The following is a 20,936-nucleotide window of genomic DNA, read 5'->3' as shown; positions in this document are numbered from 1 at the left end:
TATACCTGTCCTGAATGGCACTGTGCAATAGTACTTCCGTAGTGATGGGGATACTCTATTTTTATGTTGTCCGAAGTGGGAGTCAATAGTCCCGTGTGGCTAGTCAGCATTTGCAAGTGCCTAATGGGACTAACGAACTGATGTTACGTTTTAATTTGTTTACATTTAAATGGCCATATGTGACTAGTGGCTACTGTACTGGACAGTGAAGATTTCAAGAATCACAGCCAACATGCATGGCTAATTAGGAACTTATTTCTCTTTTTAAGATTTTATTTATTTTTAAAGGCAGGGGAAGGGAGGGAGAAAGAGAGGGAGAGAAACATCAATGTGTGGTTGCCTCTCGCATGCCCCATGCTGGGGACCTGGCCCACAACCCAGGCATGTGCCCTGACTGGGAATCGAACCAATGACCCTTTGGTTCACAGGCCAGCACTCAGTCCACTGAGCCACACCAGCCAGGGTGGAAGTTACTCCTTGAGAACAGAAGAGGAAATATAAGCACAATGTTTTTCAACTTCTCATTTAATTTACACACCTTTGTATGGTATGATTAGAAAATAAAACAAGTGATGCCTACTACTAAACATTACTACCAGGGTTATTCTTGCACATTCAGCCCCCTCCCCACTCCAGATAACTTCTGTTATGAGAGAGCTAAGAAGACAGGAAAACAGTCACATCGATGTTAGCTAATTAAGAGCTAACTTAAGTCAAGAGGAGAAAAATACACATTTGTTAAAGAGTATCTTATGAGGCAAGGCCAGCTGCCTTCCCAATATCCATTCTCTCCTTCAACTAAGAGAGACCCAATTTTGTCCAAAACATCCAAGTTTTAGGATTAGGATGCCAGTTTTATTGTGATTTATAAATAAATAAAGTACTTATTCATTTAAAATTCTCTGTCATCCTAGCATCCCTTGAAGCTAGGAGCGGGCATGGGAAACATTCCTGGTCAATGCGGTGTAAGCAGCCCTCTTCTATGTGGGGATGTCAGAGAAAGCTTTCTTTTCTGTATAAATAGGAACCGACATACGTGGCACCTGCATTTGCTCTCCTCACTCCCTCCCCCCCTTTCCACTTTAAAACAGACACAGTGCTGAGGGGCAGCGTAGTCATCCTGAGACCGCAGGAAGGGACAGCCACGTGCTGAGGATGGGTAGGGATGGCTAACGAAGGTGTAGAGACGCATGATTTTTGTGGCTGCTGGCCCTACCCCAGAACCCACAGTTCTGGAGGTCTGGCTATGTGAGAAAAAGAAACTTCTATCTGGATAAGCTCACGTCGTGAGGATTTTGTCAACTGCAGCCAAACAGTATTAATTTGAAAAAAAAAAAGATCCTTGAATTTCTCAAATTCTTAGAGTCTAAAATGGTCATTTCTTTGACTTGATGTGGTGAATTTAATTTCCAGGAGCCTTTCATTCACCACTGGCCAAAAAAGACATAAATCATGCTGCACTTAAATGTTAAGATAAACATAAATATGCATGTGGCTGTATAACAGATTGTTCAATTCCACATGCTATGTACAACTGCTCAGGTCTGAAAATAAAGTAATCCACAATATTTATACAACACCTAATATATATACCTTAGCTGCCATAGCAAGGAGAATGTGATGCCTACCTTCAAGGAAATTTAAATTCATTTCAAGGGCTACAATGTAACAAGACAAATGAGAACAGATGTTTTCAAAGAGAAGATCAAGACAATAGAAACAGCTTGACAAACGCGCATACAGTGAATGGACAAAATAAATTTGCAGTGGGCCGTGGGTTAAAAAGACCAATGCGGAGTGAAGTCATCAAAACACATCTCACAGGGAAGGCAGGGATGAATCGTACAGGCTTTGATGGTGCTCTGACAATCCATTCAGCTTTGTATTTCTAATGATTATACTCCCATGAAGGGGTGTGAAGGAACCCTAAGTCAGTGGTTACTTCATAACTGGATTTGGCGAGAACTCACACCTTGAAATCGTTGCAGAGTTCTCATCTAAAAAGTTTGCTAACCCTAAACATGAAATGCATTCTCATTCTGATTTAGAGAACAGGTTCACTCTAAAATCTCATTAGATATAGCTTCTTGCCTGCTTGCATTGATTCCCTCTGCTATCATCATCTGCCCCCAGTAGCTGTCTTCTTCTAGTGCCTAACACTTATTATAAAGCTTTAAAAAAGGAAAATCGAACTGGGTAAGTGTGGGAAAGCGGCACTTTGATTTTTGTGTCAAATTTCTCAAAGGGCATTTATGGTCCTATCTGTGGCTTTTTTTTTTATTTTCATATAATGTGACATGATGCAAAGCTTAGTCTCCATGGAGTTGCTACAGATTATTTTCCCTCTCACCACAATCTCGTTCTTTTCATTTTAGCGGGGGGGGGGGAGGGTGGGAGCATGGAGGACTTAAGTGTAAAGTATTCTCTCCTCTCCACACTTTTTCACTAGAGATTTATTTATATACCTCTGCCCCAAACCTTCCCCATGGCGTTCCTTTTTCTCATTTCTACTTGGAAGGTTTAAAAATAATCCTAGAGCAGAACACACATTTAGTTCGTTTGGGGGAGGGTAACTTGTATCATTACAAAGTTTATTCTGCTCCCATAATTGAAGGAAGAGTATGTCGGGGACATCAAAGCACTTCTATTCCTGAGATAAATAATACAGAAGATATTCCTTCCTGGAGTAAATTATGGGAAACGCATAATTCTTGAATATGAGGCTATTTGTTTACACAGAATGTAACATAAAAAGATAAGGGAATCTGGAAGGATTTATGAATTATTAAAATTGTATTCAGTCATTTTTATAAGTAGACTAAAAAATGGACTGAAATCACTCTAGAAACCCTGGATTAGTTTTAATGAATTTGTAAGAGATGACAGAAACATGGTCCAACCACACTGCTTCTCTCTCTCTCTCTTTTTTTTTTTTTCTGCAGGAGAAATAAAGAAGGAACTCCTACCCTTTGGGACAGCATGGATGGAAGTGGAGACTATTATGCTAAGTGAAATAAGCCAGGTGGCGAAAGACAAATACCATATGATCCCGCTGCTTCTCTCTTAAAAACAATGCAGCTATGATCATCCTAGAAATTTACTGATCAATTAGCATAGTTTATGAAATTGAGAAACAGTAGACCACAGGTGGCAAACACAAGGCCCGCAGGCTGAACCCTGCCCTCCGCCTTGTTTTATCCGCCCGGCACCTTGTTTCTACTCGGCAGCAGTGCCGAGCTCTCGCTTAACTGTTAAGGAGTAGTTATATGTATACAGTCCTAAAGTGACATTCGGCCCTTTGAAGGCAACCATGAGGCTGATGTGGTCCCCAGTGAAAATGAATTTGACACCCCTGCAGTAGACGATATCATGCAAAAAAATTTCACAATTAGGTTATTAAATAGAAATTTACAAGGCACTGGAAAAGAGAAGTCTAGGTTAATTTTCTTCTATATGAGAGAGGCAGGCACATAGGAAAAATATAAATGCTTGGCTTGTTCTAATGTGTATATGACTGAAACCACCATAGCATTTTTCTTCTTGTGTCAATTACTACAATTGTGTCAATTACTGGGTCTTTTTTGTTTCCCTCAACTGAAGATACACTCTACACTGGAAGATTCACTCGAAACCTGGAGCCTATATTCTCTCTGTGTTCAATCCCCCAAAGCAGATAATACTCACTGATGCCTTTCGCCAGTAAGTGTTCAGTAAGGAACAGATAAATAAAAACTTAGTCTGATACCAAAAGTCCTTAAAAGGTAGTCACTATACGTGTTTTTAATAATCTGCATGGCACTGTAACTTAGGGGCCTCCAAGAGGGAGGAAAGAAAATATTAATAGTATTGATTTTCATTGCAGGCTATTAAACATGTCTACTTTATATGTATGTTAATAGTATAGATACATACATATTTATCACTTTAATGTAAGTAATCACATTCAGAAAAGTGTGGATAAATGTACAAAACCACAGCTAGGGATGTGTGCCCATTACTTCAGCTCATTCTCAATAATTTCCTAACATACACAAGAAATGGAATTAAAATCAGACTTTTGCTTCACTATTCTTTTAATGTCATTTATCTGCCTTTAGCATGCCTTGTAACTGGATGTTCAAGGAGAATTTGTCGAACTGAGGAATGAACAAAAATCTATGCGCCTCACATTAACACCACCCAACACTACACTAACACTAGGGTAATGATAAGAACTTGCATTATAACACAGTGTAATTTCAATTATATTTCAAGGAACTGAATTTATGGAAAAATGTAAAGCCCCCAAAGCGGGTAGGTAATGAAATTGAAGGTATAATAACATTATATAGCTTTCCAAAAAGATGAAAAGACATTGAATTACTTAACTCGTATATTGCTTTCTTATAAAAGAGCTAGAGAAGATCCCAGACTGTAGGTATTTTTATGAAAATAATAAAAGTCATTTCGTATCAAAGAACTGCGATCTAGACTCAGGCAAGGGAATTTGTAAAGAGAAATCACTATTTAAAAACAATGACAAACATAAATTTCCTTATCGGGATCCCTTGGTATTTACTGAAAACACAGGACACTGGCTTTTATCCGAATTCATGTAAATACCGTGGTTCAGTTTTACTTGATAAGGTTTTGACAGAAAATTTTACAGTGAAATGAACTGAAATATAGTAACATAAGCATTTCCACTTATAAACTTTAAAATAGGTGGTCTCATAAAGCTTATGGTTATCTTTAAGCAAAAAAAAAGGTGTATAGTATCATTTCCCATAAAAATGTTATCATGAGACTTAGAAAATGGATATCTTTGTATGTGCAACTTACTGACCTTTATAAGGGGAGTTTATTTCACCATGGCCAGAGAGTATAACGCACATCCTATTACTGACACCAGCATATCTGTATATCCTTCAGTGAAGGTAACAGTGAACTTGGCTCTCATTAGGTAAGGAAAGAAAATTGTATGCGTGTGGAGCAGTGATCCGCAGAGTTATGAGCTCTCCACAGGAGACATGTACATTTGTCACAGGATAACTGCAGGACAAAATGTGCAAATATCTTCAGCGAAACAGACCGAGACACTGTTCTTTGTAGAATGCAACACACACTTACCCGTATTTTTTGGACCATAAGACGCACCTAGGTTTTAGAGGAGGAAAATAGGGGAAAACATTTTTGAAGCAAAAAATGCAGTAAAATATTTAATAACATAAATAATGTAATATTTCACCAATGTAAATGTGAACAGAACTCAACAGCAGCATTAGCAACCATTATTCCTCCCAAATTTTGGCGGGGGGTGGGGGTGGGGAGTACGTATTATAGTCCAAAAAATATGGTACATACGGAAAGGTGGTACACTCTGCTACAGTGTTTCTTAAACAGGTTTGTGCAGAATGAACAGATAAGACGATGAGGGCTGGGTGGTTGTGTAATAAAAGAAAAAAAACCCCAAACAATCAATCTTCTCACCCTAAAAGGACTGTCATCCAACTTGTAAAACCCATTGGGTAACCAAAGAAATAAACTGTTTAGTTGGGTTTGTTATGATTTTGGTGGAGAAACGAGATGTTTACGAAGGGGGGGGGGTCATAGAAAAAAAAAAGAAACTATTTCCAAGAAGTCTGGACTTACATTAGGACAATTACATTTCTCAGTGACATTAGGCTGATGAACTTTTCTCATCTGTTTCACGAGAGAAGCAATTCATAATGCCCACTTTTCTGCTATGCTCACGGTAATGAAGTAATACCAATAAGCATTCTTTTTCATTTGGTTTTAAACAATCAATGCCATTTCCACCACACATTGTTTCACTAATCTTTCCAGGTCCATGTTAGACAAGTTCTTCTGCCATCAGATTGTGGTTGAATTTATCCAACAAAAGTTATAATCAGAACAACTCTGGAGTCCTTCAGTGCTCTTTGCATAGAGATAGCCAGAATGTAAAACATAATCATAGAGTTTTTATGAAAGGCTTTGACCTTGCCCTGGCTGGCATAGCTCAGTGGATTGAGCTCGGGCTGCGAACCAAAGTGTCGCAGGTTCGATTCCCAGCCAGGGCACATGCCTGGGTTGCAGGCCACGGGCCCCACATTGATGTTTCTCTCTCTCTCTCTTTCTCCCTCCCTTCCCTCTCTAAAAATAAAAATAAGTAAGTAAAAATCTTTAAAAAAAAGACTTTGACCTTAACAATAAAAAATTTAAATCCATCAAGTAATTATTTCCTATTTAAATAGACACTGTACCCACTGAAACTGCTTATTCAGTCTTTGGATAATGCAGTCTCCCATGTAGCAGTGTAATGTGTAGGTGAAAATGAATCTTGAACAATGCTATTATCATCTTGTCCAGATTGGCCAATTTGTCTCCAGCCCAATCCGGAGAGGTCTTATTAGGGGAATAAAGCTCCTTTGCCAATTCAGTTCTTTATTCAATACAAGTGCCTGTGGTTCCGATTTAGTGGTGAATTACCCTGAACACCTGGCCAAAGTGACTTGAGGAAAGACTGTAACTTATTTAGCAATGGCAATCAGACACCAGTAGTAGAAAAATTAACGCTGTCACGTGGCCACCTAAAGCCTATGTGTTGAGAACAACACGGTTTCCACGGCCACAAACTTCTCCCCAGATTGGCCGGCCGTTTCCTCCTCTCCTCAGCCTTTCTCTCTCACTCACGCCCGTCCTTTCTTCCATTTCCCCCTCCTTCCTTCTCTTTTCCTCTCTAGTTTGCTTCCTTTCCTGTCCCTTCCCTTCCCTTCTTCTGTCATTCTCGCCTTCCTTTCCTAAAGGTCATATTTAATCATCATTTTCACAGAACAACTCTAGACACAGTTTCCCCCTTTATTTGATAGATTATGTCAGTAAAAGGAAATTGTGAATAATTGTCAAAACAAGTTGCTTTGGAGCAATTTTCCTTAAACATGTGAGGAAATGTGAAAAGCACTGTATTAGTGGGTTTCTCCGACTTAACTATAAATTATGAATCGTCCTCTGCTATTCATTCACAGTTCTAAAAAATAAACTTGGAACTTTATGTATGTTTTAGTTTTAAAGACTTAATTTGCATATTTTACATCTCTATTCCTCTACAATAATACGGAATGTATGTGTATAGATATATATATTTACTTTCTAATATTAAGTAGTTGAGTTGCTTAATTTTTAACTGGCTATATTTTACAATCTTTTAAAAAATTAAAGTTGTGATTTAACTTCCTTTTTTTGTCTGATATAATTCACTTAGTAAAAATTACTTTCATTTCAGAATGGTAGCAGCTCCTTATTTTCTAAAATATGAATTTAATTAAACAACTTATGCTAACGGAGAATAGAAGCAAAATATCAACTGCGTGGTTTCAAATACAAGGTCAAATGGAAGGCCGTCCATCCTGAACACACCGGATCTCATCAAATACAAGGCCCAGAACCATGAAAAGCTAGCTATTCAACTGCCATGTCCTTATTCCCTTTCCGGGGAAGAAAGTTCAATCATTGCATGCCTAAGTTTGATCTGAGTCTCATATATTCAACACTAAGTTCTCCTAGAGTCATAAAATGTTTTGTTATATCATCTTGCCTAACTTCTGATGCTTCGCTTCTGTAATTTCCAAACTCCCACCTCTGTTGCAAATGAAGCCTCCTTATCACGTGTCATTCACATTATCCATCATGCAGTCTACGTTTATTAAGAACCAATCATTGTATGAGCATGTGTTGAGAAAACTTATATTTGGGGATACTGGAGCAATAAATGGTCTTTATTTCAGGTCTCCACAATGCAAAGTTGTGGAAAACGTATAGCTTAGATCATAATAAGCGCCTCTTGTGAATCTCCTTTGCTAGTTTTTGTCTTCCACCCTGTTGTTCTACCCAATGCTTGAATTCAGTGGACATTTATTATTGAATGCTCAGCATCCTTTCCCTCTTCTATTCTCAATGGACCCCAGTTTCTTTGCGGGTAATGACTCCTCCTTCATTGTGAGGAATTTTGGAAGGAGAGGTCTTTAAAGCAAAGTTCTCTGCTCTCCTGTAGCTGAGAGGTGGCTGTGTGACCCATGCAAATCAACTGGACTCTTTCTGCCGGGACTTTAAATTTTGAATAGTTACACAGGATGAAGAGAGAGAAAGGAAAAAAATGGCATCACAGAGACTCGAGTACTTCCTGCTCACTGAATGTCCAGGCATGCGCAGGTCCCTTCTCTCTCTATAAGCCTCTTCTATCGCCTTCCTGCTAATCCCAGCAAATTTACTTGCTGCTCAATTTCAGCAGAGGCTATTTTCTGTTGCATGCATCCAGAGAACCCTAACCAATATACAACTAAACTGCATTTGAGGATTCTCCTTCTCTGTTTGAAATCCGTTAAGGACTGTAACTGCCTGCAGGCCATAAACAAATCTCCTAAGGCCAGCAAGGAAGGAGAAGGATTCCTATTTCCAGCTCCACTCTCAACCTCATCACTTTCTTCCTCATCATATACCATTCATTTCGGCCAATGAAATCGCAATGTCTATAACACACTATGTTGTTTCTGACTTTGGCACCAAGTACAGCTTGTTTTCACTCATTTTATCAGTCTGTTAATTACAATTTGTTCCTGAGTCCTCGGCTGAAGCTTTATCTCCTTCAAGAAGCTTTTCTTGACATCTGTTCTCTTCCCTGCCTTGGTCAGGGAGATGCCCTCTCCCTGAACTAAGCCCCTAGAGCAGCAGGGAAAGCACATCCAGGGAAGTAAAAAGCCTCGGTGATTAAGGGGCGGGGACTCTGGAATCAGACTGCTTGGGTTCAAGTCCCATCATTGTCTCTTTTGCTCCTTGATCTTGGGCGGGTCATTTAACCTCACTGTGCTTTAGTATCAATCTCGCAGTGCTGTTGTGAGCACTAAGTAATATGTGTGACATAGATGAATGACTGGCTTATCACTAGTACCGGCTACGTGCTAGGTATTCTCCTGAAATTTCTTGCTATCACAGGGCTATGACTGCTCTTTTGCCTTCACCTTCTTTGATCTGTGCACCCCTCTCTTGTCCAGCTCTGTAGTTCTCAGGCGCTCACCAGTAGGTCAACAAAACTCTGCTCAAACTATATGAACAAATGGGCATTGGGAGTGTTTTTACAGTTTATAGAGCCCCTGTGGAACACCACCTCATGTCTCATGCCTTGAACACTGAAGTTAGGAATGTTTTATTTAAAACTTTACATAGAGGGACTATTTGTTTCCTGAAATTAAAGGAAATCCTTCCTCAAGCTTTCTTGTTGCTCTCTGCACACACATTTGTTTAGTGTTGATTTAGGGTCATTTATTGACCATTAATAACTGAAGTTATAAAAGGCAAGGGTTTACGATGTCTTTGTAAATTTTTTAATATGAGAGAAAGAAGCGGGAAAAGTATCCCTAGTACTAAGCGCGTTCTTTCTCTCTCTCTCTCTCTCTCCATATATATATATATATGTATATATGTTATATATATATAAAACGTCCTGGCATTTATAAATCCTGACTTTCTGTGACCCCAGACATGGAACCTGAACTTCTCTAAATTCACTTCAGACCTATATTTAAAGATTATCACTACGAAGAGGCACCCAATGAGCCGCCCTTTCTAAGAAAGACACATTTATTTGGGGAACTCTGAAGACCACCAAGCAGGTCAATACCTTCCTTAAAGGCCAGGCACACAAAGCCTTTACAGGAAGCACGCACTTTCTCTCCCATTCCGATGTCCGCTGGCTTTCACAGGAGGCTGTGGTGCCACTGGCACCATGGGCTGCAGATGGGGAAACACACTCTTGTTTGCACAGAATGTTATTATATGACATAGCATTGGCAACATTCAAATGCCGTGGCAGGCAGATTTACACAGAGTTTGTTGCAGAACCTGATATTAATTGCTAACATTAGCTGACTACTTCAAGTGAGCAAGGAAAGGTGGGAAGATTTTTCATGTACTACCTAATTGAATCCTCATGACAACCTGTAAGGCACATAGCATCACTGCCCACATTGTAGGGAGAGGGAGACTCAGGTGCCCGGAGGGTGAGTAACTTACCCAAGGTCACACAGCAGTAGTAGTGGAGCCCAGCTTTGAACCCAAACATGTAACTCCAAAGCCCTTGCTTTAAACATTATGATGTACTGTCTCCTCTGGTTAGTAATAGTCTCGGAGGCACTGGTAAAACTGAGCATGATACTGCGAAAGAGTGTACCTTTTCACACTATGTATCAGTGCACTGTGATTATAAAATGCTTTACAGAGTGCCTGCCATAGAGTATATATGAGGCCTGTCCGGAATGTATCCAGCCACGTACTATGAAAAAGAAAGACATTTGCTGAAGAAGATACAAGATACAAAAAACTTGTACCCAGGGCAATAACACATCAGTCCCCCTCAAAGTAGGCAGCTTGGGACCTTACACAGTTCTCCCAATCACCATCAGGTACCCTGTCATATTTTCCTGAATCTCATCAATGGCCTGAAATCTCTTCCCTTTCAAAGGTGACTTTAGTTTTGGGAAAAGCCAGATGTCACAGGGCGCCAAATCTGGGCTGTAGGGGGGCTGAGTCACCTGGTTGATTTGATGTTTGGTCAAAAACTCTGCACAAGATGTGATGCATGAGCAGGTGCATTGTCCTGGTGAACCTGCCAATCACCAGTTGCCCACAGCTGCGGCCTTCTGAATCATCCCAATAGTTTCCACAGAGGAATGTTTAAGGTTAATGCAAACTTTGATGCAGATTTGTTGCTCTATGCACTCAGTCATTTTGAATGTGACAGTACACATGCTCACTCAGCAGTGTCTACCGCCCCCACTGACTCACATAGTGAAGTTGTCATTGCTCATGCACATGCATTCCAGTCCGCTCTCCTTGGCTGCCAGGTCAGATCGATGTTGCACAAACTGTTCTCGTTATATTAACAATCGCTGGACTTTTTCCGGACAGATGTCGTATACAATATACACATGTATATGTATTTCCCATCACCAAATGGTGGCCTCATTTATAGTTAATACTGGTAGGTAGTGTATGGTGTACGAACACAGGCTTTGGAACCAAACAGACGTGGGTTTGAATTTTTGCCCTGCTACTTACTACAAGTGTGACTCTGAGCTTCAATAGCTTTTTCTGAAAACTCTGGTTACTAACACTAGTCAAAAGCAGTAGGCAAAGAAAATGTGTGTAACTATGCAGTATTTAAATATTTCTATACAAGCACATATCCATCTCACATGGTGAATGTGAATTCCACTTGTCCTATACCCAGAGGAGGAAACCAAAACCTGAGGAATGACTTGATGACAGCCATGCCGTTTGCAGTGGGCGCAGAAAGCCCACTGAGTCGGGGCTTCTGGGGCTGAGCTCAAGATACTGCATGTGCAGCCTGTTTCCTATCAAATGATTTTTATTCCTGCTGAATTGCTGATATTTATTTTACAAAAGAAATTCGTGTGCCCGACTCCTTTTTAAGAGAGGGAAGGGAGGGAGATAGAGAGACAGAGAGAAACATCAGTGTGCGGTTGCTGGGGGTCACGGCCTGCAACCCAGGCATGTACCCTGGCTGGGAATCGAACCTGGGACACTTTGGTTCATAGCCCGCGCTCAATCCACTAAGCTACGCCAGCCAGGTTTTTTTTTTCTTTTTTCAAGTTGTTCTGGAACAACTAAATACTTTCAGTATCATCTCTTCCATCTTGAGAGAAGAAGGGAAAAGCATGGCAAGTGAAATAACCACAGCATATAAACCTTTCAAAATGAATTTCCTGATTCATTCAGCAATATAAAAGATATACAACGTGCTTGTTCTAGCTAGGTAAACCACATTTAGATCAGTGAATTCTTAACGTTTCTAGCTGACGTCATAATTTTGCTGAATGAATTCCAATGAGGCTGAGGAGAGGCAACCTTTGTAGTAAAAGCATGTTTTGTTTGAGTACAGCGTTGCATAAACAGCGATATTAAGACCTAAGGTATTTAAAAATATATGTTGTGTTAATTTTCTATTTCGTTCATAGCTGACTTTCAATTACCCTTGTCACTGGAAGAGGAAAACTGGCGCGGACAACTTGGAAGCGAATAACCAACTCCCAGATTGTGTTTGGTGCTGTCGTATATTATGGCTGCAGGGGGCCAAAACAAGCAATTTAAATGTAAACAGCTCAGCTGAGCTACTGATTTGATATTAAATGGATTTTAAAAATACACTGTATTAGCTGTTTAGGGAATTTAATTACACTGACTTTACTTACAAGGTTCATGCTTTTTCTTCCTTCTATTATTCCTTTTGAATTCATGGCTATTTGAGATAATTGCATTAATTTGTTTCCTTGATCATACTAGGGCTGAACAGAGCAGAGAGTGTAGTGAGTTTGTCGACCGAGAAAGGCTGCCTGGAAACTGGTGGGAAGTAGTCTAGGAGAGCAAATGGATTTGTGGAATGTCATAACTTCAAAGAAACCCCCCCTGTCAGCTTTCATGTTTGTTGCTCATACCTTCTGCTTGATGATCATCTCATTGATGTCTTCAAGATCACCCACCATCACCCTCTGTGATTTTAGAACTCGATCAAGCAGAGCCAGCCAGTCGGTGAGTTCTGTCCAAGCGCGGTTGAAGTCTGCTAGGGCAGGTACCTCCAAAAGCAAGGTAGATGGCATCTCTGCTTTGGAGAGGGCAGTTTCCTTGGTTACCGCAGGTTGTGTCACTAGAGTGACAGTCTGACTAGGAGCTAATTTTTTTTCAAAAGGAAAAAAAAAAAAGAAAAGAAACATTAGAAACACAAGTTAAGAAGCCAGTTCCGATGGCAACAAAAACAATCTTAATGAAAAGGCAACGATCTGAACCAAAGTATTATTTATGACATTATATGTTTTTTCCTATTCATTTGGATACTCTATGTATGCTATGTGAAGGACAGAAAAATCCAAGGATGAAACGTTTTCATTAATACACATTAATACGTATTTCATTAATATGCAGTCTTTCAAAAATGATTTTTTCTTTATTCTCAAGGCTGGACAATTGAATTAAATGGTCCTTCTCCCCATGACTATTTTGCAACTACCAATTGATGTTTCTTAATCCCTTCACTTTTCCACCCAGTTCCCCAGCCCCCTTACCCTGTGGCAAGTCTCAAAACATTCTCTGTACCTATGAATCTGTAAAAATTATGCAGGGTGCCAGATGGGTACTAGATTTATTAGGGTGATCACTTAAGTTCTATAAATGTCTAATCACTGGGTTGTACCCCTGAAACTAATATCATATTGTATGTCAACTGTAATTGAAAAATAAAAAACTATTAGGAAAAGAAACAGTCCTCAGGAACAAATTACATAGATTATGGAATTGGTTTAAGGAAAAATAAACAGTATTCAGACCTTGCCAGGGGAATAACTTTTGCTTATTATTTTCATTCAGGGAAGGAAAGCAAAAGGAAAGATTGGATAAGATCTTATTTCTGACTTAATGATTTCCTTGAATAGGAAGTAAATTACTTTGGAGGTGGACCCTGGGGAAATCAAAGCCAATGAAATGTTTCTGTCTTTGCTCTGTTGTATATTGGGAGTCGTTTACCATATTTTTTCCCCTTTTCTTTCAGACTGATAATAAAGTAGCTAGCAGTGAGGAAAACCCAAGCTACATTATTTTTGGAAAATCCAAGCTAGTCTAGCTTTTCTATTTGGATATGAAACACTGTTTCAAGGTCATTAAGAAATGTGAAATTAATATGAACCGCGTCGAACACCGCAGTGTAAGACAGCCCACGGTAAAGCTCCGAAGCTCCTGAGTAAAAACACCCGAGAGAACGTCCGTCCCGATGCCTTAGGAACTCCGTGACCTTGGCGAAGTTAGTTAACTTCTCTAAGCTTTATTTTTTTTCCTCCTCAGTAAAGGAGGAATAAAAACTCAAGTAAGAGTCATAGGCAGTTGTGTCGGTTCAATGACTGATACAAGAATGGATTGGCCGCAGAACATGTATGGTTAACCCTTACACACACACGGCAGTGCAGTGATGGCCAGAGGGAAGGGCGAGTGGGGGTGGGGGGGGGGGCTCAGGGGAGGCGGGCAAAGGGAGGGGCAATGGGGACACCTGGAACAGTGTCACCCAGAAAAATAAGGAAAAAGGAAAGAACGGAACACAGAGCAATGCTAGAAAAAGAGCGAAAATACTGCCACAGTTCCTGACACTAGCAGGTGATAATGTTAGGTTATTGCTATTGTTAGAAACCCCTGATAAATAAGAAATGCAGGGCTGCACAAATACGGCGAGAGGCTGGAGAGATGGGATAGAGATGTGGGAACTATTTGGGGAAAATCAAAGGTCTATGTGTGACCCTCTACTTACAGAAGGGGGCTGAGCGTGCTGATGTGAACTGACACCAGATACCAACCAATGGCTGGGTTATCGAAGGCGAGAGGTGAGCGGTAGGGAATGCCTCATCTAGTTTATAGCGGTGGGCTCTGGAGCCTAATGTACCCAGTAGACCAGCAGCAGAGACATAGTGGGTTATATAATGCCAAAGGGAAGCTCGGAGGGAAAGCGTCAAAAGACGGCATCTCAAAGAGAGGCCTAAGGGGCGTAGACAACGAGGAAATGGTTCTACGAACATGAGAAATTGTACCTTGGTGGCATTCCATTCTGAGGCGGCTACCGATTATTAACACTTTTCATGGTTCTATTACGTCCTGCACTTAAAGATTTTATTTTTTTTTAAGTATTTATTTATTTTTAGAGAGAGGGGAAGGGAGGGAGAAAGAGAGGGAGAAAAAACATCAGTGTGAGAGAGAAACATGGATCGGTTGCCTCTCACATGCCCTCAACTGGGGACCCGGCCGCAAATTCCAACCCAGGCATGTGCCCTGACTGGGAATTGAACCGGAGACCTTTTACTTCGCAGGACAATGCTCAACCAACTGAGCCATGCCGGTCAGGGCTGGGCTTACTTTTTCAAAGCGCACAGACAATCTCTGGCACAGTCAGATATACTCACAATTATTATCTTCCCTTTCTCAGTGAACACATTTTTCATTTACCTTTTAAAAAACTTTTAAGAGATTTTAATTTATTTATTATTTTTAGAAAGAGGGGAGGGGAGGGAGAAAGAGAGGGAGAGAAACATTGGTGTGTGAGAGAAACATTGACTGGGTGACTCTCACAGGCACCCTGACTAGGGACCAAACCCACAACCCAGGCATGTGCCCTGACCAGAAATTGAACCCATGGCCCTTTGCTTTGTGGGACAATGCCCAAGCACTGAGCCATACCAGCCAGGACACTTGCTGTACTTTTAAGGTTGTCTTTTTGTTAAGGAGGTGAAGAGAGGCATGAAGGAAGGCCTCTTCTGTCTCAAGTTTCCCAAGGACAAGCAGTTCCTAGAGATGAAAGAAATATTCTCGAACAAGGCAGAATGAAAAAAAAAAAGGTGAGTTGTCAGAATATAAAACTAATGCCAAGAAGTACTAACTGAAAGACAAAGAGATAAAGAAGATAAAAGAAGAAATTGTTCCTTGAAGCTATCTCACTACTCTGAGGCTCTTTCTAATAAAAAAAAAAGAAAAGAAAAGAAAGAAGGAAACATCTGAAGCACAAGTAGCACCGTGAGATCCAACAGTCTAGTAGGAAGAAGCATGGGAGCCAACAAGATCTATGTAGGAGACCGCTCTGCGTGGCGTGGGCCCAGCTCCCACTGGGAGATGCACAGGACCCACGCCCATGGATAGGTTCTCCCGTGGGGAATCAGGCCTGCAATGTACCTAGGACACTATAAGTCTTGCTTTTTGCTAAAATTCCCCTATCCTGAATTGAGGACATTTACTGTAAAGCAACTTCCTAAAATCCATGCTAAACCTTCCAAGGATGAGTGTAACCGGTTCAACCACTTTTGCCTTTTCGTTTGCAAATATCCCTCTTCTGTAATGTGATTAGCTGCACTGGCTCCTTTGTTTTCTGTAAAAGGTAACCACCTAAAGCGAACCTGGGCATAGTCAATGAGGACCATCATGTAATGGGTGGAGAAACCCAATAAAGGCCTGTATGGTGGAGGCCACGGCTTTTGCTCTCCTTGAGAGAAAAGCCATGCTGTCCCTTTTCCTCCTCCGGACTTGGTAGTCCATGTGAAAGTCTCATTTCATCCAGAATGACGCAGATACTGTGGGGCGGGGTCTGTATCAATCTAGAAATCTTAAAAGGGATTCCAAGAGCAGAGCTGGATCCCTGGAGACAGTGCATGGGTGGGGATGAAGAGAGAGCTAAATTAAAATAGTACTGTAGGAGCTAACCCTGAAAGGCCTGGCTGTCTAGAAAATATGGCCAAATTGTTTTCCAAATAGATACACACTAGATACAGAGGCAACATATGATCATTTGGGAGGATTTCAAGGTTCTGGTAAGTGTTGGAAAGTGCTTTTTTTTGTTTAAACTTGATTTATTGAAAATTTGCCCCTCAAAGGAGAACAGGAATGAGATTTTTTTCCCTCCAGGCTTACTTCTGACTAAAAAAGAAGTGTTTAATGGAGTGGAAATGATTATGTCATCTCAAATTTCAATATGCCGAAGGATGAGAACGCATGGAATTATTAGACTTCAACTGTGTTCTGTAAAGCACATTAAAAAAAAAAAGAAGTAGTCTTTTGAAAAGAAAGGCAGAGACTGAAAAACAGAGAATGAGTCGAGATGACTGAAAAAGCACAAACAAATGCCACTGGAATGATAAGATCGCAACATTCTCCAATGAGGAAAACGGAAGAAGTACCACCAATTACTAAGTCAGCTGGACGAGATTCCAAGGAGGGCGGGCAGGTGAACGAACGCAGCCGCCTGTGCAGCCGCTGTGGGCACGTGATCTCACTTATGGACGGGTCAGGCCCTTCATTGCTGGTCTCCCCTCCTCCACGGATATCTGAAAACATCTCCGTACTGGTGGGAAAGGGAAACTGTGTCCCTCTGGCTCACTGATCTATCCCCTGCAACTCACACAGGTCCTGGAACAAAGCAGGTGCTGAATTGATTGATATCCTCCGAATGAATAAAACTTAAACAAATATCTATGCACATTAAGCTTTTCAATAAACTTAGAGGCTGTTTACCCATGCTGAATGCTGAAAGATCATCTCTAAGGATGCTTTCGTGAAGACCAGAACACAGAACATGCCTAGATTCTTGCTGTTCAGATCATTTTGGCTATTTTTTGAATAAAAAGAAATAACGGAGAAAGAGCCACTGCTTGGGGCAGACAATGGAAGGTCAATTATTAAAGGGAGAAAATAGAACCAATAGATTCTTTTATTCCCCACTTGTCTATCAAGAGGGAAAAAGCGGCAAAGAACACACCCCAGGAAGGAGAGTGTAAAACAGACGAGGGCCAGACTGCTGAGTTTAAATCCTTGCTCTGCCATTTCTTAGCTGTGTAATGCTAGGTAGGATACTCAACCTCTCTGAATCTCCATGTATAATCACCTTGTAAATTGGTGATTATACTACTACTTCTTTCACAGACAGCTGGCCTTACCGGTTCCTAGACCACAGCTTTGGATAAGATTACAGGCATCGGGAGATAAGGGGTTATACCACGCTTCCTAACCTGAACTTTTTGGAGCCTCAGGCTTCCCACCTGCCTGATGGGGAAAACAGGACCAACCTCAGCGAGTTAAGTATTTTAAGAACTGATATATGTTTAGTCATGTCCTAGCACTGTTCTGACAGTTAGTAGGTCTGGAGTGTGTGTGTGTGTTTGTGTGTTTCTTTTCCTTTTCCTTCTGATGCTCAGTGTTTACTGTCTACCCACTTTCTACATGAGCACGGAATTGTGGGTTGTGAGCCGATTGAACGTCACAGTCCAGACTCACCTCCGTCCGTTCTCCCTGAGATCCCCCAAACCTCAGTCCCTCTTCGGCATTCTCCAATGAGCATGGGAAGCTCAGTGGTGTGCCCTTCTATGTGCTCTGTATAGTTCATGAAAACGCTTTTCTTCACTCCCCAGACAAAAGTCTCATTTCCGCTTCCAAGTCCAACTCTGAGTGTCCTGCGATTTTTGGAGGACCGGGGTAAGTGTGTAATTTGAAAGTCTCCATGAGGTACACAATGACATCCTTCTTTCGGGTCCTAAACACTTCGATGTCTTTAACATTTTATTCCTTAAATCTAATAATCACTAGGAAAACCAAAATCTGGCACCGTCATTGGATTTTGTATGTTTTATTTTTGTATGAGGCTAGAGGACAGCTGCTGGTAACGGAGAGCTGGGTTCTAAACCCAGAAACCTTGTCTCCAACAGTAGAAAAAAGTGCTGTAACATAAAGTACACAGAGACTAATCTCCATCTACTTTCACACATTTTATTGGGGCCAGTTCTAGCTTGAACACTATTAGAATATTTCACTTTTCCTAAAAAGACTTGTCTCTAGATCCATGAAGGTGTGTGTATATACGTGTGGGTGTGTGCGCATATATAATTTTTTGATTTAGCAAGAGGTTTCAAAGGAGAAGTTCTGAGGTCCTGAGAGCATTCATCTTATTTTATTGTGTGAATCGTACTGACTCACACTGCAGTTTCAGATGTCTTTACTTTTATCTAAAAAGAAAAAGAAAGGGGTTCTTTCTCTTCTACTACGTCACGTTACTAGAAACATAAGCAATTCACCTCATTGGGTAAAGCACAGGCTGGTCAGATCTGTAAGGGGGCAATAAAGCGTGGCTTCACCCCAAATGAGCAACAGAATCTTCTCTCTGATGGTCACGGAAGGATATTTAGCTGTTTCAGGGGAGTTTTCTGTTAACTCCAGAATATCAAGGATGGGAAGGGGATTTGCCGAGAGTGATTTCAGGCTTTAATCACAATCAGGTTAGGAGTCAGGGTATAGGAACTGTTACACAGCGCCTTAGACACGACGTTCTGGGATGGCTCTCCAGGTTCTCCACCCTAAGGGGCATGGGAAATGGTCTTCCCTGGAGCTGGAGGGGATCCTTCTCTCCTTGCCCCATTTAATGCCCCCCGCCCCCCATCTATTCTACTTGCTGGCATGTCCGCCACTTGGCTCAGGCTGCTGAGGTAGCAAGGAATTGGCTCTGGAAATGCTTCTTCAGATCTCATTCTCTTTAACCACCATGGAGACCAAGGTTACATGTGACTCAAGTTTGTGGAAGGAAGTAGCTCTTTCTGTGTGGGGTCATCATGGAAAATAGTTCTCATGGTGTCACACTATTAACTGTCCCTTCAGCAATGGATGCTGGCATCTTTCCTGCTTAATTAGTTCATGTCAGAACCACGTGTATTACTCTATATACAATTAACTGAAAGATAAACACACACGTCATATATGTGTTTATATGTGTATATGTATACCCATGCCCCTCCCATAACACACATAGAGCCTGTACAACCTGATGACTGATGAGTAAAACATAATGTTTCTCATGCATTCATTAGCAATTTAAATGAACTCGACTAAAAACTGTATTTTTTCCTTCCATACTTGCACAGACGGAAAGTCAAGTTCAAGAGCTCTGAACGGAACTGAGTTTGGCACACCAGGATAGTACCATGAATAACAGTAGGTATAATATACTAGTGCAAATCACATCTTTGCTCTGAGTATTTTGTTCATTAAAAGGTGTTGGCTTTAGGAGGGAGCTCTCATTTTTTTCAGAAGCGTTTGAAGAACATTTCTCTAGTCTAAAAATTTAATTGGTTTCAGGGGTACATGATTAGTCAGGCTAGCAGCTTTACTTAGAGCTTTAAAGGAGCTACTAAATCTTTTAAAAACACACACAAGGTGTTTGGCACACTTCCTTTGAAGTACCCACACGTGATCTGTCTGTAATTCACAGGTCTCCTTTGGTTGATAAGAAAGCAAGAAGCACATATTCTATTTATAGCTTTGCTGTATGAATGTGGGCGACTTGCTTTTTCTACCTCTGTACTTGAAAAACCAGTCAACTGGCTACATGATAAATAATTGGACTCACGCGAACAAAAATATCTAAAAGGACAATTTTCTGTGCATGGTCAAATCGCATTACTGTTTAATACTAGGAATTATGGGAGACATTGTTTAGCTCCTTCAGGACATCCACTAGATACAGTAATTATTCTCCAAGTAAGCAGTATTTGGGAATAATTTTTTGAATACTTGAAAGGATGGCATGTCGCCTAATAAAATGTGTAAGAACTAGAGAGTACTTGTTAACGCATTTAGAAATCATATACAGGCTCAGAAAGAAAAATCTGTTGTGTGTTGGGCAAAGAAGAACCTCACTTCTCCCCTCTAAATATTTGGAGTATGTAGGTACAGGTGGCAAATCAGAAAAAACATGTTATGAATACATAAACATTCATTTTTGCCTATATTCTTTCTCATAATTCTAAGAACAAAATAAAATATGTGAGCCAAATATGGTCAGTTATTCACACTTCAGCCAATATTTCTGGATTTTAGGGGAAAAAAGGTGCAGAAGAAAAAGGCCACAGGCTTTTAAAATTCAGTAACACTACTTTATCACTTTTAATTGATTATTTACTGCCATTATGAATTGAATCCAAAGAACAAATATTTGCTGCTGTTTGGAAGAAAGAGAGATCACCACAAACACCACCATTACCAACAGCATTTACTTGGGGGCTTCCATGGGCTAGGCAAGAATTTATATGCCCTGGTTTATTTAATTTGTATCAGTTTTCAGGGTAGGTATTATTCCCATTTCACCAAATGCTCAAGTAACTTGCTTGGGATCTTACATTAACAAGTGTCAATGCCAAGAGAGTACTGTCACTACACATTTTGTAAAGAATGATCGGATCATTACATAGTTGTCCCACATGCTGTCCTCAATAGGCAAGAATTATTAATCATGGAAATGCTTTTGACCCCAAGAGCTATAGTTTACAGCATATGGGAACCACAAAATATACCTAGTATCTATTCAGATTTGCAGAGATTACCTT

The 20,936-nt window shown here is 40.6% G+C and overlaps 1 protein-coding gene across 4 annotated transcripts in view; it reads right to left on the bottom strand.

The window, feature by feature from the left end:
• The window catches only part of DMD (dystrophin), a 1,939,942-nt gene that overhangs the window by 612,472 nt on the left and 1,306,534 nt on the right, over window positions 1–20,936 (bottom strand). For all 4 annotated transcript variants that reach the window (XM_045855895.1, XM_045855896.1, XM_045855898.1 and 1 more), the window contains one exon: window positions 12,489–12,721. In XM_045855895.1, coding sequence (XP_045711851.1) covers window positions 12,489–12,721 — 233 coding nt within the window. The remainder of the gene's footprint in view (window positions 1–12,488; window positions 12,722–20,936) is intronic.

Source organism: Phyllostomus hastatus, unplaced genomic scaffold, assembly GCF_019186645.2.
Source record: "Phyllostomus hastatus isolate PE091 unplaced genomic scaffold, TTU_PhHast_1.1 phas_scaffold_12, whole genome shotgun sequence".
In the NCBI taxonomy this organism is placed as follows: domain Eukaryota; kingdom Metazoa; phylum Chordata; class Mammalia; order Chiroptera; family Phyllostomidae; genus Phyllostomus; species Phyllostomus hastatus.
The sequence above is the reverse complement of the archived record's forward strand: the minus strand, read 5'-3'. Positions and strand labels throughout refer to the sequence as shown.